We start from the raw sequence: 19683 nt of genomic DNA on the forward strand, positions 1-19683 counted from the left end.
CAATTCAAGTCTTATTTTTATGACTGAAATTGGACGTTCTCTTTCATTGTCAAAGCAAATTTTCTGCTCGTTCTCGCATTATGATTTTGGTGGCGAGATTTTATACGTTACATATTTATACTGTGTATGGTCATTTCTATATGGAGAGAGAGAGAGAGAGAGAGAGAGAGAGAGAGAGAGAGAGAGAGAGAGAGAGAGAGATTTTGGCAAAAAATAAAGATTCATGGCCTATCCTAGCTGGGTTAAAGGCTGTCTCCATCAGCCTGTCTCAAACATGAATCACAGTTCAGGGAATATAACAGAACTAAAAGTATTATAATATATAATGTAATAATGACGATGGACCAATGAACTTGTCTTTTGAGTTATTGGTACGTCGTGGAAAATTCCCTTGGAGGTGACAGACGAATCAAAAACAATTCATTTGGTAAGGTTCAGTTTTTATTGTAGTCCAGCTATAAATTTGGCGGGAAAAGTGCGTAAGTGGCCGTTGTAGAAATCCTAAAAATCTAAAAATTACTCTATTAATGTCACATAAACGATATTCAGAGTAACTGAAACAGACTTATCAGCTTACGTGATCGTATCCTGTAATCGCTAAGTCTTGTAAACATCCAAGATGGCCACGATACTCTTGTGGCCTCTGTGCGTTGCGTAATCCAAAGCGCGGTATCCACTGGCGTCGCGATGCTGAGGGTCGAGCCCCTTGGATAGCAGCCAGCGAATGGCTCTCTCTCTGCCGTATTCGGCTGCCAGGTGCAGGGGCGTCTTCCTTTCCCTCGTGGCCTCCCCAAGGTCGCATTTCTCCTGCAGGAATTCCAGGATGTGGACTTGCCCTCCAGCCGCGGCGAAGTGGAGGGCCTTCCAGCCTTTCGCTGGAAGAAAGAAGGAGTATCAATCAATATTCTGAAGGCTACATTCTACAGTTTTTGTATATATTACTTTAAGTAGGCTGCATTCTAGTTTTTTTTATATGATTACATTAAATATGCTACATTCTACAGTGTTTTTTATATTATATTTTAAATAGGCTACATCAAACGTTTTTTCATATATTACTTAAATAGGCTACATTCTACCGTTTTTATTACCTTAAATAGGCTACATTCTACCGTTTTTATTACCTTAAATAGGCTACATTCTACAGTTTTTTATTACTTTAAATAGGCTACATTCTAAAGTTTTTTTCATTTTATTTTATTACTTTAAATGTACCCAATTTAAAGACAGGAACAAATAAAGAAGAATCGTTTCCGATTATGGAAACAGTTGGTCTACTTATGCGTTTAGGCCTAACTACGAGTACGTAAGCCCCAAAGAGGTCTAGGATAACTATGTATAAAAGGTCCAGGAAATTTTTCTTACTGATTTCTGACATATTGTGAGTTTTGTTGCTCAGACCTTTTTTAAGATATATCTGACTGTGTTTCGTATGTCATCTGGTTTGAATCCAAGGACTCTGGCTATTCAGAAAGCAGGCCAGTAAGGGTTGTTTTGTTTTCTTGGTGTTTCTGCAAACACTAATTTTCCACTTACTCAGGGCTTCAGCGTCGAGATCGGATCCATAAACGTGTAGGATATTCAGAAGGTCAAGTCGACCATTCCATGTTGATAGGTGCAGTGCGGTCCTTCCTGAATAAGGCAAGGCATATGTTTCAGCTTGACTAGATTACACACATACACAATATATATATTTATAAGTGTGTGTGTGTGTGTGGAAATAAATTCTTCTTTTAAAACAGGATGCGCCTTAAGTATAAAAGGCCCATTAAAAACACACTGGTTTAAAGCTAAGGACTATATTTCGGTGGACTGACTCCCACCCTTATCAGTCCACCGATATTTATAGTCTTTAGCTTTAACCAGAGTGCTTTGATGGGCCTTTTATACTATATATATATATATATATATATATATATATATATATATATATACATATAGTGTGCGGAAAAGTTTGTTTAGATGTGTATGCACAAAAATCAGCGCATGTATGTGCATAACATAACTGCCTATACAATGCATTACCCAGTTGATTAAACAAGCATATTGATATTTTACTTGATTACGTAAAATAATGTGATAAAAAGTTAAAATAACAGGTAAAGTAATGAACAATTATTTATTTTTTAGAGCATGAAGCAAAATCGAGAAATTGAGCAAGACTTGCCTAGACTTGGGGACTGACAAGGGGTACGGCAGAGGAGCATCTGAAGAATGATTTTACAGGTAATGTACAAAAGGAAACATAAGATTGAAATTATTCTCTATATTCGATTTTGCTTTCTATACCAAACAACTTTCCACGAGAGGTTTAATTTAAGAGTGATTAATCAGTGATGAGAGTATAAAAATTGCTGAATCTTTTGAGACTATGACACCCACCTTCCGCGCCAAACCTGAACTGTTCTTGATAATCTTTTCGATTTTGTCAAATAACTTTCCAAGAGAGATTTAGTATAAAAGAACCTAATTAATAATGAAAATTACATTTACTGAATCTTTTCGAAAATAATACACCCACCTTCCGCGTCACGTTGGTCCACATTAGCCCCTCCGTCTAGAAGTGCGCACACAACCTCACAGTGGCCGTTTTCGGTAGCCAGATGAATGGCCGATCGGCCTAAGGAAGAGAAAATAACATTAGATTGCTTTTTTGGTCATAAGAAGCAATATGAAGTTCTGCGATGGATTACAGTCGTCCATCATTGACGTTACAGAAGGTTATAAGAAACAGTATGAAAGTAGCATTTACGTTTTGGGGATTGATTACAGAGTCGTCCATGATTACTAACGTTACAAAATGTTTAAAAAAAAAGTATAAAAGTAGCATTTACGTTTTGTTGAGCATTGATTACAGTGTGTTCAGCAGTATTGCTTCGCAAAAACATTTAAATAAGCATTTGGAAGTTCTGAAACCGAGTGTATTAAGAAAATGGTACCTGAATTGGAGCAGGGGTAAAATCATTAAAAAGAGACCATAGAGAATGGATTGAAAGTTATAAGCATCAAGTAACGCAACAGTAGGTCTAAGGAACGCTGCCATTTTCTCTGTTGGTTTATCGTGAGCAGAGGTCCACACCAGGCTTATTCCTCCCTCTCACGCTTCAACACACTTACGAACTACCCTACTCTTATGAGTACATATTTAGAACTACCCACTAAAGTAGGTTCACATCAGCCGTGCATTTGATGTCTAGGCTAATCCCTTACGACGCTCCTGATTGGCTGTTGATAACCCAAGCACAGGGCTGGAAACCCTCAGTCTCTATCGAGAGTTCACATGGGTAGGTTCTATGTTCCTACTCTCCTGAGGGATACGTCTTTCAGGAGAGGTGGGACATTCATCCTGCCCATGTGAACTCTCGAGGGAGACAGAGTTTCCAGCCCTGTGGTTGGCTTATCAACAGCAAATCAGGAACGTCGTAAGGGACTGGCCTAGACATCAAATGCACGGTTGATGTGAATCTACTATAGTACCACAGAGTGCTGCGAACACGGGGGCATGATAAACACTTCCCCTGCCAATCCTTCTGTCATCAGTCTTGCTTCCTCGGTCAAAATCCTTCCCAGGTACTTCGGGCACTGACCTGTGTAGCCTATCATCGAGCTTCTGGTGTCCAGATCGACGCCCGCCTTGATCAGCTCCTCCACGGCCTCCAAATGCCCGTCGGAGGAAGCGACGTGCAGTTTCATCACCAGGTCGCGGTTCTGAATTCCGATGGCCTGCGGGTGGATGTTTCCGTTACTCTATGTATATATATATGTATATATATATATATATATATATATATATATATATAATATATATATATATATTATAATGATTATACATGTATTACACACACACACACACACACACACACACACACATATATATATATATTATATATATATATATATAATTATATATATATTTAATATATATATATATAATATAACATATATATATGGAATAGTCATGCCAATTATATATATATATATACTATATATATACAATATTATATATATTATATATATATACTTATATATATATCATATATATATATATGGAATATATCTATATATATATATAATATATATGTGTATAAAGATAACTATATATTATATATAATATATATATATATAATATATGTCACTCTTTAGAAAATAATCATTTAAAATACACCGAGTGAACGTTTTTATTCTTGTGGTCGTCAAATGATGTAAATAATGAGTAAATAAATGCGTCTTTTGAAATATATAACAACCGTAAATTTCTCTATGGCTGCACCTTTATAGACTATTAGAGATTCTCCCTCGCCCTTACCAGATAATCATCGCAAGAGTGCTTCACTTGCAACGCGAGCAATAAGGTCGAGAATGTGACCGCAGCGCTCGCGCTCGACGACGACGACGACGCTGCGCCCCTCCTGAAGAGGGCTGGTGGCTTCTTGGGGGACGTCGTGACCGAGTCAATCAGCCTCTGCAGGAAAGTCAAGCCTCCTTCCTCGACGATCATTGGGCAGTACCTGTCCCCTGGCAGAGATTTGTTTATGTAAAAAAACAAGTAAAAAAAGGCTACGAAGAAACGTTTTCTGTACAACGTATACTGCCGTATAAAACTCTAAGCCATGGCCCGTGAAACTCAGTCGCGGCCCATACTTTCAACCACGGCCAGGTGGTGGCCTGTGTTGTTGGCACGTACAGGTGTGCCAGACACACGATCATGGCTAACTTTAACCTTAAATAAAATAAAACCTACTAAGGCTAGAGGGCTGCAATTTGGTATGCTTGATGACTGGAGGGTGGATGATCAACATAGCAGTTTGCAGCCCTCTAGCCTCAGCAATGTTTAAAATCTGATGGCGGATAGAATAAGTGAGTACGGACAGGCATAGCCATCTCAATGGTTTTCTTTTACAGAAAACTAAAAATGAGACTTTGTGATTCAAAGCGTTATTTGTTTAGTGGGAGATATATGTACGCATATGTTTCTGCAGATATTCATACGTGCGTTGATATAGTGAACGAATTAGAAAAATACAGACAAGAAGTTTATATATATATATATATATATATATATATATATATATATACTATATATATATATATATATATACATGTATATGTATATGTATGTATATATATATATATATATATATATATATATATATATATATATATATATGTATATATATATAGATATATATATATATATATATATATATATATATATATATATATCTATATATATATATATATATATACATATACATATACTATATATATATATATATATATATATATATATACATTTTTCAGATTCGAATACTGCTATTTTTTTGAAATCTGATTAAAATGTTGAAATACTATATTACATGTAAAATCTTATTAAAAGGTTAAAATAATACTACATTTACAATGTGACTACACTTAAAAAGTAATTAAACAATTATAATATTATTGAATACAAAATCTGATCAAACATGTTAAGTTACTATTACATTCAAAATCAGATTAAACCGTTAAAATTTTGAAGCAGAAGCTATTCAGTAATTCCTAATAGAAAAATACCTTTAGCATAACCGGCAATCCTGACATTTTCCCTTTAAATTTTAATGACACAAATGATAAGCCAATATCAAGTAACCCTCATTATTTGAAGAATATACAATGGAATCTTTTGGTTATTACATTTTTGTTTATAATTAGGACAATGCCAAGGAACTTACGGTGCACACGCGTGAGTTTGGCCATCGTCCAGATAGCCCAGTGTTGACAGACGGGCGTGTGAGACGCAGACAGAAGCAGCCACAAAGGTTTTAGGGTCCTGAAATACCTTCATTATTAGTACAAAAATTTCAGTGTCAAATGACATAACGTTTGCCCAATAATTTTCAAGAAACATTCAGTGAGATTTCCATTGCAGAAACACGACGATTACAAGCTAGCGTTGCAACGGGATTTTTTTTTATTGAACGTACTTGAACACGCTTTTTGGCTCTGAATCTAAATCCCAGGTATTTATGGCCTCTCCGATTTTCAGGATGACGGCGGTCCTAGGAAAATCGAGAACCCAGGCGTCCTCCCCATCAGAAAGGACGTGGACGAGGATCTTCGCAGCTTCCCAGCTCATCTGGAGATGATGCAGAACTGACGTGAATATCGTTCAGGGATTACAGTACAGACAAACGTACAGTGATGCATTGCAGGTGCACTGACGACATTATAGGTATATTATTCTGTTTTTTCTTGGGTACATTCATGAATAAATTGGCTATATGCACTCATATTCAATGCAAAATCTTATTCTCTCAAAAACCAGATAAGGTTACAGAAGTTAAAACGGAGAATGGAAACGCTGTAGGCGAGATCTTCTCTACAGAACTAGCTAAGAAGTTGTTGCTTCCATGCGCCAGTGATATACAAGCAACTGAAATGATGTATTATTATTATTATTACGCCAAGATTTTTAATAGCAAGGACGATTATTAGACAAACAGTAGCAAGGGAGGTTAGAAATTATGAATTGAAAGAGACAGAAACCCGACATTACACAAAAACATTAAACAGTAAAAAAAAATAAACAAAAAAACGGATCCCAGCTCAGCACTGGTGTCCGTAAAAATGGTGAATTATGGTAAAAGTAACGCAAACAGTTAAAACTCCTTACCTCATTCCGCAGTGACTTCAAATTAGGTATTTCATGAAGATGTATAACAACTCTGGTTTCTGCAAGTGCACTCGTAAGTGTTTCACCTCAGAAATGTTGCATAACGTAAACCACAATCTTCGCTCTTGCTGTTCCGGATCTGGGTATGCCTGTGGTGAGCAGAGAAGACAATGATTGTTAGAATCTTGGTTTCACTTAATGCTATAGTAGATTCACATCAACGGTGCGTATGATGTCTAGGCCAGTCCCTTACGACGCTCCTGATTGGCTGTTGCTAAGCCAATCACAAGGCTGGAAACTTCCAGTTGTGTGATTGGCTTATCAACAGCCAATCAGGAGCGTCGTAAGGGACTGGCCTAGACATCAAATGCACGGGTGATGTGAATCTACTATAGTATATCACAACTCTTTTTAAAGGTCGACAATAAAGGTTAACCTGTTTCTTAAACAATTCCAAGGTACTTTACCATCGATTTACGTACGGAAATTAGACGTAATACGTACCGAGAAGCACTCAAGAGTGAGAGCTAAGCCGCCGAGTGCAACGAAACGCTCGCAGTTGATGGGCGTGTCGTCTGTCAGCTGGCACACGATGGCCCAACAAAATTTGTACATTTCCTCGTAATATTTAAGACCCCTCCAGGTCCTGACGACCGAGAACACTACCTGGCGAGAGAAAGAAAGAAAAGAAAAAGTCTTAATATTACCGATTTACGAATTTATGTGAACTGGGAACTCAACATTTACACTTTTTTTTTTTTTACAGTACCGCCGTCAAAAAGGATGCTGAATGAGAGTACTGTTGGAAATACGCGGAATATTTCGAGTCCAGATTTTCGAGAAGCTTCAGGAAGGCTACCTACGTTCATCAATTCGAGTGATGAGCAGATGTACATTTATCCTATTGCTGCGATTTTTGCTCTCGTTTGGGTGAATTTCCTTAGAAATTTTAAATATGTGCATATTCATACATGCACATACTTATGTATATAAACTTGTTATTCCCGAGAAATGATTTTCATATCTTTCTCACGATGTTACTTTGACAGCAGGCTGTGAATTGGCCCACTGATCTCAACACACATTCTGGCATATACTCTAGTTAAGTATATAATCACACACGTTCTTCTACTTATCTCAAAAGGAAAGTAAACTGATTATTTTGTAAAAGGCAAATGCCCTTGGAAAAGAAAGTGAAAAATGAATCTTTCTGCATGTTTCCATTTACGGTACTCAGAAGAATCAGCAGTTTTTTTTCGGATAGTACATAAACTCCAAAGACGCCCAGAGTTTTTCTTCTTCTTCTTCTTCTTCTTTTAGGGGGGGGTGGGGGGGGTCGTTTTTCCCAAAACTGGACCTTTTCTTCTACAAGTATCATTGTATAAACAAAATGAAATACTTGAAAATGTTATTTTAGTTATATTAAGAAGAAAAATTGGGTACCTATGCGGTCTATGCCCTTCTACCCGATTAAATGTTATTAAAAGTACTGGCTTTGGTTGACAGAATTTTACGTATAATGTTGAAAGTTTGCACTGAAATTCAAGATTGTTTCTTCAGTTTTACTGCTTGATTCATTTATTATGTTAACAATAGCGTGCATATTACTTTATTTGTTATGTTATATACTTTGACTTAACAAAAAACAATAATTATTTATTACTAACACTCACGCACGCATATCCAATACACAAGACCGCGTAGGGGAGTAGTGCCATCAGTGCACCTCATGCTATGCGCTGTAGTCAACCCAAGGTTCTTTACAGCGTCCCTTCTGCTCTTATAGTAGATTCACATCAACCGTGCATCTGATGTCTTGGCCAGTCCCTTACGACGCTCTTGATTGGCACCGGACTGGAAACTCTCATCCTCTCTCGAGAATTCACTTAGGCAGGATGTATGTTCCACCTCTCCTGAGGGATTCCAGCCCTGTGATTGGCTTATCAACAGCCAATCAGGAGCGTCGTAATGGACGGGCCTAGACATCAGATGCACGGTTGATGTGAATCTACTATAGTTGCCACCCCTTTCATTCCTTTTACTTTAACTCCCTTTATATTATCTTTATTCCATCTGATTTTGCACCCTCTCCAAACAATTGTTTCAGTGCGAGGTTTTCCTCCTGTTATACCTTTTAAAACCTTACTACCCTCACTAACCCTTTAAGCGCTGAATGACCTCATGGGTCCCATCGCTTGGTGATTGGCCTAAATTTTATATTCCGATTCCAATACACAAGATCAGTCAGATTACTGCCAAGGCAAAATGAGAAGAAAAAGAAGCAGAAATACGCCGAGACTGACTCACCTCCATCGCTCCGAACTGTGCCATGACAACCCGGTACTCTTCCCCAACTCTGGAGGTCAAAGTGTGGACGAGATGGAGAGCGTAGAGACACGACCACGGGTCCCTCCTCTCGTTGTTCTCGAATATCAGCTGCAGGAGACGTGGCACGAGTTCTCGAGTTCTCAGAAGCTGGAAAAGGAGTGATATGGAAAGGAACTTCAAATTTAGACCTAGGGCCAAGCGGTGCGACTTGTGGAAAGTGAGAACGAAGAAAGAGATTATGAATGAAGGTAGAGTAAAAGAAATGAAAGGGGTTGCAGCTAGGGGCCGCAGGGATACTGCAAAGAGCCTTAAGTAATGCCCACAGTGTACCACGTGAGGTGCACTGACGGCACTAACCACCTACAGAGCTGAAAGAGAAAGATTTAGATAATCTTCTTTCGCAAATGTCAAAATGTAAACACAAGTTGATGAAGGCCAGACAACAATAATTCTCCGCCAAAAGGAGGGCTGGTTGTGGAGGATAACTACCATTTGTTTAGATATATCCATGCAGTGGAAATAGATCCATCATACCGTATCTTAATTACTTAAACGAATAAAGACAATTCGACCGTCAAGAGACAAATTTGAAAACGAAACATTAATACTATTCTGCTAATTACCAAATCTATGGGTTTTGCAAATTGGCAGAGAGTCTGGCAACTGGATGCCCTGAGATCCCAGTCCTGTGGATAATTCTGCAGCGCCCTGACCAGAACGTCGACGATTTGCCCCCTGATGGTTGCAGTTAGCACTTGTTTGTCCGTCTGCATCGTGATGTAGGACAACGACAGGCTTCAGGAAGAGAAAGCATTTGGAGTCAGTCAGTAAATGTGGATTGGTTGCGTCATTGATAACATTCAAAATGACAGCAACGTTTCTTATGATACTAGTTACATCCAAGAGAATTGTAAATGTTATAAACACTAGTCAAGTCATTTATTCGGCCACATTGGTGGCATACAATATAAAAATTATCAACTTGATTAAAATCGCATATTTCCCGCCAAAGCTTGATTGGAATCACATATCTCCCTCTAAATCTCAATTGAAATCACATATCTCCCGCCAAATCTTGATTACAATCACATATCGCCTGCCAAATCTTGATTCAAACCATCTCCCATTAAATCTTGATTGAAATCGCATATCTCCCGCCAAATCTTAATTGAAATCATATATCTCTCGCCAAATCATCGATCTAAGAACAGTAGTACTAGCCGTGTTGTTCCTTTGAAACGGTGCCCTTACTCCCTCTGAGAACCACTCACCACCCCTTCATCTGGATGAGACTGCTGTGCCTGTGCGTCTCCATGGCAACGATGATGTCTTCCAAACCCCTTCTCTGGTCGGGGTTCCTCCCGGATTCGAAATCGACGCAGAACTTGTTGAGGACTTCCATGCTGGTCTCTATCGACGGACCTCTGCTCTCTGGTCTGGGTGGGATGGGCGGCGCCCTTTTGTTCTTTCTAGGCAGAGGTCTCGGTGGCGTCTGTGGCTAAGGACGATAAGGTGTGTAGTTTTTGTCAAGAGGCGTTTTTGATAAAACTAAGTCAGTTTTGTCATCTTCCGCAGAAAAATTAGTTCTGGTTTTGTTTAAACATTTGTTTAAAATTTCTTAATCACGTTGGTAAATTTAAGGTTTTTTTCTTATCTTAAGACTCAAAGTGACTAAATAGCGTATATGTAAAGCAGAATGGAAAATTATTCTCAATAATCACACAAATACATTGACTGAGTTAAGAAAATAGGCTTGCTCTCTCTCTCTCTCTCTCTCTCTCTCTCTCTCTCTCTCTCTCTCTCTACCGTTTGTTCCTCAATGCTTCTCCTGAGGTTAGAGATGGTTCTTTGTGTTCCTGAGTTTTCCTTCAAGAGGTTTTGATGGTATTCCTCCTCCTGCAGCGTCGTCAGGTTTGCTGTTGGTTCTGCTTCTTGTATATCCTGTAAACGACGAGCCACCACAATTAATAGAAAGAGGCTGCCAGATTATAAGTAAAATTCTACTTACTGGAAAGTATAGCTCTTTCTGCTTGGATACATCATATGTAACGTTTGCTTTTATTGTTATGCTTATACTCTGTTTTTTACTATCTGTCCATCCGCCTGTGGTGTTTGCGCATGGTAACATTGCGTCCCGGGCTTTAAATAATATCCTATTTCGAATATTAACGGTGTAATTTGCATACAGTAAATTATTAAAATACTTTTCAGCTTGCAAATGTACACCAAGATATCCTTTTATTTACCTAAAACTTACACATAGCGTAACTATTTAAAGCCCGGGACGCAGTGTTTTCATGCGCGACCACCACAGGCTGATGGACAGATGGAGAAAAACAAGAGTATAGTTAACTTACCTTGAAAATAGCTAGCCTAAGGACCTCTGGGGCATCAGGCCTGTGGCCAGGATCGTGTTCTAGTAACTGCATCACGAAGCTCTTGAAGTCTTCGCTGAAGCTTTCAGGCAAAATGACCTGCACAGAGGAGAGGAGAATGAAGAATTAGCCTAGAAGTTTTTCTTTTTCTTTATTGTATTCCTTTCTTCTGCTAGCTCTTAGTTGTAATAATGGCAGGCAGCTTTGCCATTGGCACTTTGTAGTTGTAGCTACACGTTTCCTGTCCCTACAACTCCGGACTAGGGGAAAATGAGGTAGCTAAGCTTGTGGAGATATGGAATAATTGTTGATATTTTGCCTACTATGAGATTCACAGCCGGTGTCCCGGTGTTTTTTCCGGAATGCAGTTTTATCAACGTATCTGACAAAGATGACACTTTGTCACAAGGTATCTTACATCCCTACTTAATTTTTGAATGTATTCTGTATTACGAAAGTTGCATAATTCTGGTAATTATAAGAGTAACACCGACTTCTTGTAAACATCGCCAGCAAACTCAGAGGAATGTCTTTCGAAGATATAATGACGTAACTTATGACGTCATTAACTTGCCTCCTCCTCGATGGATAATTGGCTATTCGTGAAAAAGTCTCAACCTCTGCCAATAATGAAATACAACCAATACTCCTTGTTTACACTTTGTAGTAGTGGTAGTAGTAATATATAGGATTTCTGCCATGAGGTCGAGTGCTAGAATCCTTGGGTTACTTTTTATCACTATTTCTCCATTGAAAAATTATATAATTAAAAATCAATTAACAAAGTGAAGAAAACTTTGGCATTCGTCGTAAATCCTTTGATATTTTTTTCTAACATGACAGTGACGACCATTTTAATAAATAGACAGTTGCATAGAATTAGATTGGATTATAGAATTTAGACTTCAAGCCAAGCACTGGGACCTATAGAAGTCATTCAGTGATATATTGTAACCCATGACTTTTTTTTTGGCTAAGCAAGTTTTAATGTTGTTCCGCAGGTTATATTTTACTTAGAAATCAACAACTGTTGCTTTATAGAGCATATATAATTATCTTTCTGCACCTTATGGAAGTCAACAAATGAAAACTTTGGTAGCCTTGGATGTCCGGGTGTACTCCTTACCCAAAAAAGGGCCCTATTATTTTACCTGTTCAAGCTTACGTAGAGTTTGCCACGGGCCTCCTCACTTCTAAACAATTGTGCAAGTCGAATCACAAAAGCTGTCCTGCAACCACGGGCACAATGACTGATCATAGCCGCCATTCTTGAAGCCTTGACAAGGCACGAATATTCATTCAGAATTTCAGAGATAGCGGTTTGTCGTCATCACTCTGTGGGAGGAGTCGGACTCGGGACGTCGTATGTTTACGTCACGTATAACTTTAAACCCATATACATAAGTGTTCCGCCACTGGCTTCGGCTGCTTTATTTTACTCTTATGAATATACTGTTTTCTAATATAAGTAATAAAGAATGCTGCCGAAAATTAGGTAGGGGTGTAAATTAATATGGCTAAGTAATATATTTGTCAAATGCAGAGAAAAAAATTATTCCGGAAAAAACTTCAGGACAAAGGCTCTGAATCTCATAGTAGGTCCTAGGATAACTTGACAGAGACAGGTTTCGTTAACATACGTCATCTGATATTTTGAAAAATATTTCGTTCACTAATATTTTCTTGGTTTATCCATAACTTAATTCTGAATTTTTGTGTTAATACTTTAGTGCAGCTTTATTTTCTTATGTACAAAGAAAACCATCCAAGTGACTTGAAAGAGTTGAGAGAATGTTTACAGGTACAATGAACACTGCCGTTTCTTTCGAATGTCCATCACCATGGTCAGTTTTATATCTTTGCCGCTACGTTATATTGAGTACTGGCTCATATACTTATGAGAAAGAGAATTGACAGCAGTATTTAGTGAATAGGAAAGAGAAGAGAGTGAGACAAAGAAAAACAGCAAACGGTTAGACAGATTGGTGAGCAGGTTATATTAGAAGCAGCCTGCGCTTCAGTATGTCGTCATCCTGAGAGGTTAAAAAGCATTTCAAGTAAAATGGAAGACTTTCTTAACGTCTGAATGTTATGAAAGTGTGGAATTGACAAGTGGAGTACATTGTGTCATTCTTTGAATGTCTCAGCTAACAAGTAAGTTTGTCGTGCGAATTTGTGGGTCCGTGGGACCAGATAAGAAGCCAATATAAGCAAGTCAGTTGAACCTACCCTCACGTATGGATAATTGGTCTTCAACACAGCCAATTCGTAAACGGTGCAGCCCAGAGAGAACATGTCCGCTTTCGTTGTGAAACCCCCACCGTTCATGACTTCAATGGCCTGGAAAATGAATTAGGAATTAGTGAATAACCTTCATTGTCTCTGTGCCTGGGCGAGATCTGATTTCTGCTGAAATAGGCCTATCGCTGCGATTTTGATTTTAGGCCGTACTGTTTATCTAAGAAAATGTTATCGGTGAATTTTTTTACGTTCCAGTGAGGATTTTTTTCTTTGGTTGAAGAATAATCATGAAATATACGCTGTAGAAGTAGAACTTGTTTTTCCATTTGAAAATTTAATATTCGGCAACCGTTAGAATCATCGGAGAGATCTTAAGTAACCCAGTACTGTATTTCCTAGCAAAAAATGAGCTTAATTTATTCAGTACTGTTTGGATTTTTAAGAATTATTTTCAAAAGCTAGTGGCAGTCATGCGTTCATGAAATATCAAGAAGTAATGACTGACAATTATGGAAGTTAGGAGAGGTATTTAATTTATTTAAATAATAGATTTAGAAATTGATCGAATTCCGAATTTCAGTCGTTTGTATATGATGCCTCCTTTTTATACATTTCTATATCTGTCTGTCTCTCTGTTTATCAACTTCATTATATGAAAACAGTTGAGCAATCGTGTTTATTAATCTAAAAATAAGGAGAAACTGAGCAAAATCATCCAAACTTGGTAGTTTTAAGAACCAAATTAAAAACTCTGGGATTAAAAAGGCAGTAATCACCATATCATTATCAACGGTTAGTTTTTGTAAAAGAAATTGTTGATAGGAACACGCTACTCACACTATATTTTTTCATTCCTTATACTGTACCTCCATTCAGATACACATTCCTCCACCTGACTTTCCATTCTATTCCAACAATTGTTTCCTGGTGAAACTGCAAAAGGTTTTCCTCCTGTTACACCTTTCAAACCTTCTGTACTCTCAATTTCCCTTTCAGCGCTGAATGACCCCTTAGGTCCGAGCGCTTGGTCTGTGGCCTAAAATCTTATTCTGTTCTATTATCTCATATTAAATCATGATTGATTTGTGGTTAATACTGATTATGCAGAGAAAGTTGTATACAACTGACTGTGTACTTTGCAGTGCCGATCATGGTGGACCCTCGGCTGGTATCGTCCCCGAGAACTCGGGCTATGCCGAAGTCACCAATTTTGATGGTTCCCGTGGCCGACAGGAAGATGTTGGCTGGTTTGATGTCCCTGTGGATGATCTTCCTGTCGTGGATGTACTGGAACAAGAGGTAAGGTATAAGACTTTATGAAAAGGCTATTCATTTCTCTCGGTTGCTTCAAAGATACAGATGGGATCATTTTGCTCGTTCAGTGGCACTGTATTTGAATCGTTTGCAGAAATGGTTTGGAGTGGGTCTAGGATTTGTAGTTTCGGTGCGTTGTCAGAATTCCCCGGCAAAATCGCACACTGTTTTTAGTCATATATATATATATATATATATATATATATATATTATATATATATATAAATATATTATATATCGAACTACAAATGTCCTTCAATATCTAATTCGCTCTACCTCGGAATTAATATATTTTCATATATGTTTAACCGAGGAGAAATTTATTAAGCGATAATAGAATTGGCGATCGACAGGCGCGAACCATCGACCTCTCAATTCCAGGACTGGCAGTGAAGCCCCAGACCGCCCCGCCACCGCGAATTAGATATTAAAGGACATTTGTAGTTCGATATATGTATATGAATCACGGTAATGTGATAGACCTCTCTCTTTCTCTCTCTCTCTCTCTCTCTCTCTCTCTCTCTATATAGATATATATATATATATATATATATATATATATATATATATATATATATATATATATATATATATTTTATATAATTTATATATGTGTATGCATCCTCAAAATTAGTCTCAAAATTAGCTTTCCTTATTGAAGGCTTATCTATGTGCTATTGCATTTTGCATCTGCTCATCGAATATCAGTTTCCCTACAGTCCAAACAATTAATTACAAAAGTTATAAAGTTAGGTAAAATCTTTCCTCCTCACCGAAAGACCCTCAGTGATCTTCCTCGTCCAGGACAGGACCTGTACTTCGGAGAAAAGACTCTCTTCTGCCTTCTTCGTCTCGATCTGTCTAGCCAGGTCTCCGCCCTCGCAGTACTCCATGAAGATGTGTAGACACTCGTTCTTCCTGTAGCCTCCCTGCAGAGGAATACTTTTAGTTTCTCTTTCTCTCATTAAAAGGACACCAGACAAGAAATAGTGGATGGAAACTAGAGCTGAAGAGATACAACACATTCCATTGTGGGAACTTCTTCACATACAAGATACGTGACACATGGAATAAACTGCCACCAGAAGTTGTAAACAGCAACAGTGTGGAAGAATTTAAAAGAAAGCTAGACAAAATCATTAGGGCACTGTGAATGAACATTAAAACCTGCTCCTAGAGATAAGTGAGCACACGATGTCTCCTCTGATAGACCAATAATTCTTTGAGACATCCTAATCCTCGTAACTCCTCGTAACTTATCTCTCTCTCTCTCTCTCTCTCTCTCTCTCTCTCTCTCTCTCTCTCTCTCTCTCAGTTCAGACTGTATCTTGATAACATGAATTTTCAGTGTCGATTTATCATCTTTAAAAGAAATTGACAAAGTTTATGTAGACTTGTTTGGGTTTCATATATTTAAATTTTGTTTTGTGTTTAAATGGGATTCAGGCTTCCTGGTTGGAAGACTTGTAGTAGATGCACATCACCCGTGCATCTAATGTCTAGGCCAGTCACTTACGACGCTCCTGATTGACTGTTGATTAGCGAATGACAGGGCTGGAAACTCAAGCCTCTCTCGTGAGTTCACATAGGCAGGATGTATGTTCCATCTCTCCTGTGGGATACGTCTCTCAGGAGAGGTGGAACATCCATCCTGCCTATGTTAACTCTCGTGAGAGACTGAGTTTCCAGCCCTGTGATTGGCTTATTATACTCGTAATGGACTGGCCTAGACGTCAAATGCACGGTTGATGTGAATCTACTATAGCGATTATAAACTGTCTAGTGGACATCATATGCTTACCTATTAAAAGAGAATTTTCTTAAAATGAATACAGTCGCGAAGCAATCTATTACACGCAAAAGTCTTATGGAAGAATGGTAGGAGGTCATGTAAAAAAAAAAAAATACTCTAATGCCAGATATAGCGAGGAACGATACGAAGAGACCACGATACTGTTTACAGTAACTCGACCCTTGGAGCTTTTTAGTGCAAAACAAATAACATTCACGTATACCTCGTAAGACACGATGTTCGGGTGATTGAGGCCCTCCAGGAGTTTCATCTCTTGAACGGAGAGTGTGCGGGCTTTGTCGTTCAGGTCTTTCAAATCTACCTGCGGAGAGAAAATGCCGTGCTGAAAGATTCCACCTTGACTGGTGAGGCTCTTGAGTGAATGACTAACATGACTATTAGCGGTTTTTAGATTTTACTCTGACTGATAAGATTCGAGAGTGGTTAAGTAACGTTCCATATTTCTTGGGATGTTGAGTACTCTGTAAATACAGATATTACTCTCTGTTAGGTTCTACCTTGCCTAATAACACGTGCAATCAGTAACTAGGCCTATTTTCTCTTTTGAGATGTTGAAAAGTGTCCTCTCTAACCTTGACTAAATATTTACTCAAGATAACAGTTAACATACAGTTCTGTCAGAATGTCTGATCATACGTCATTTTCCCTCGAGCGAGTACCTAAATAGATGTATCCCAGACCTGAAGAAAAGGAGGTGGGAATGGAGAAAGTAGCAGTTATCAGTCACGGAAGGAAAAGGAAAAACACGGAGCTTAGGAGCAGTAGTAAGGGTAGGGGAAAGAAGCAATGAGAGGGAAGTTGCGGGAACGTATTCACACTATACTCACTTTCTTGATGACTAGATGTCGTCCGTTTCTCTTCATGAGGAAGACTTCGCCGAATCCGCCTTTTCCCAAAGGCTTGATGATGTCTACGGCGTCCTCGACTGCGTCCTGTTTGGGGTTAGATTAAAGGTATAAGAATAAGAGGACCTCCCATTATCAAAAAGAGGATGGTGTCTAACGGACCTTAAAAGCTTGTTATGACTTTTATGATAAAATCTCCTTTAGAAACAATCCTGTTTAGATGAGGTCCTGTTATTTTTTGTACGAATGCACAGTGAAATTGTGAAAGCGATAAAACTCGTGTATATATATATATATATATATATATATATATATATATATATATATATATATATATATATACTATAAAATCACAAAAGTAAGCACGTGATTTTGTTTACCAGCAAAAGCCACAGGGGAAATTTTAAAAAAGAAAAGACAGAGCGCCCCGAAGATGTGTTAAATACACGAAAGTACTTGGCACTCTGTCTTTTCTTTTTTAAATTTTCCCTGTGGCTTTTGCTGATATATATATATATATATATATATATATATATATATATATATATATATATACATATCATATCTATATATATATAGATATATATATATATATCTATATATATATATATATATATATATATATATATATATATATATATAGTATATATATATTATATGTATATATGTGTGTATGTGTGTAATTATCAGTTTGTCAAGATACATGCATCCAATAGATGTCAGCATATGTATAAATACAAAATCCCATCAAACAATGACTAAGATTATGTTCAATTAACAAAGACAAGTCAGATGATAAGAAAAGTTAATTGAGATAGAGAGAGAGAGAGAGATCACTGCAGTCGAACCTACCACATGAAGTATAGCCCCTGACGTGACGTTGCACTGCCTGAGTGTTTTCTCATCTTCCAGCTGTTTTCCCTGGAAGCTGAAGAAGCCAGAGTGAGCGTCCAGCCCGTACTGGATTTGGAGGAGTAGCTTCAGGTCCCCAACCTTTGTATTGTGGTGAATTTTGATGGGGATCTGCATGTCCGTCGACGTTCTCACAAGGAACAAGATGCTCCCCTGGAAGGCGCGTGAAATGCTGATCATAAACTCATGTTTACAGGAAAGCTTGAATTTCAAGTCAATGGCCCCTGTGGTGGGCTTGTTCCATATGAATAGGGCTCATCTTCTGAATAATGATAAAGTAAGTTATGATGATTTTTTAGTATTTTCTGACCAGTCTTCCTGATCAAGACGCCATGAACTTATTTGTGAATGCGTGCCCCATTTAACCAGAGTTTATGCTCTGTCAGTAGGTGAATGTGACACTTAAGTGCAAGTCATTTCCAGGGAAAATGTCAGGGAAATTTTACGTATATATTTTCTCTTTTTCTTCGTGTTTATGCGATTCTTCGATTTTTAATTATGGCATTATCAGTCTCGAGGATTATTAATTAATGATAAGGTTTTATATGGTTATATATGTAATTAGAGGCAGGGATATAAAAAGAGGACACGAAGCTAGGGGAGTTGTTCTGAAGAGGGACATGAAAGCTTTTGGGTACAATCCAAATCTGAAATTAAAACTCGTCTGAAGACCCCAGACGAAGCTAGGATTGAGATCTTATGGATGAAATAGTATATGTGTAGGTACAGGCTTGGATATTTAGTAGTAGGAGACGATTAAAAAAGAATCAAGCGTATGTTATTTGTGGGCGCACTAACGATTTTCTTCCGTGAAATGGGCATCTGAATTTGGAGAAACTGCATTTACATGAAAAGAGTGATTTACGAATAACAGGTAATTATGTAATTTTGTGTCAATTAGGACTTGAATCATTACATAATTATGCCCAGGTGTCGACCTTTTAGTCTTTGAAGAAAGAATTTATAAAACTTCGTCTTACTTTCGGGAGGTTAGCCGCAAACGACGGAGTGCTCGAAGGCTCTTGGGTAGTACTAGCTGTTGACAGAGAAAGAAAATCGACGTTGGCAGTCAGGTCGGATACTGGTGATCCTGAATGAACTTTGACACATGTTGGGCACTTGAGTGTCGGCGACTGGTCCTGTAGATGAGTGAGACACTGCCTGCAGAAGATGTGTCCGCAGCTGAGCGAGATTGGGGTCCTC

General features: G+C 38.1%; 1 protein-coding gene across 1 annotated transcript in view; it reads right to left on the minus strand.

Moving 5' to 3' along the window:
* Positions 1–417: 417 nt before the first annotated feature.
* Positions 418–19683, minus strand: part of LOC135225563 (serine/threonine-protein kinase D1044.8-like) — a 29905-nt gene continuing 10639 nt past the window's right edge. Inside the window, exons 3-23 of the mRNA XM_064264835.1 lie at positions 19461–19668; positions 18421–18633; positions 17551–17655; positions 16926–17024; positions 15684–15839; positions 14725–14883; positions 13585–13695; positions 11338–11454; positions 10787–10921; positions 10252–10478; positions 9604–9775; positions 8960–9127; positions 7157–7318; positions 6653–6801; positions 5964–6115; positions 5712–5809; positions 4307–4515; positions 3588–3723; positions 2522–2620; positions 1537–1632; positions 418–875 (exon numbers count right to left, since the gene is read on the minus strand). Of these exons, the coding sequence (XP_064120905.1) occupies positions 6670–6801; positions 7157–7318; positions 8960–9127; positions 9604–9775; positions 10252–10478; positions 10787–10921; positions 11338–11454; positions 13585–13695; positions 14725–14883; positions 15684–15839; positions 16926–17024; positions 17551–17655; positions 18421–18633; positions 19461–19668 (2164 nt within the window). The 3' untranslated portion in view covers positions 418–875; positions 1537–1632; positions 2522–2620; ... (3 more) ...; positions 5964–6115; positions 6653–6669. The remainder of the gene's footprint in view (positions 876–1536; positions 1633–2521; positions 2621–3587; positions 3724–4306; positions 4516–5711; positions 5810–5963; positions 6116–6652; positions 6802–7156; positions 7319–8959; positions 9128–9603; positions 9776–10251; positions 10479–10786; positions 10922–11337; positions 11455–13584; positions 13696–14724; positions 14884–15683; positions 15840–16925; positions 17025–17550; positions 17656–18420; positions 18634–19460; positions 19669–19683) is intronic.

Source organism: Macrobrachium nipponense, chromosome 20, assembly GCF_015104395.2.
Source record: "Macrobrachium nipponense isolate FS-2020 chromosome 20, ASM1510439v2, whole genome shotgun sequence".
NCBI lineage: Eukaryota > Metazoa > Arthropoda > Malacostraca > Decapoda > Palaemonidae > Macrobrachium > Macrobrachium nipponense.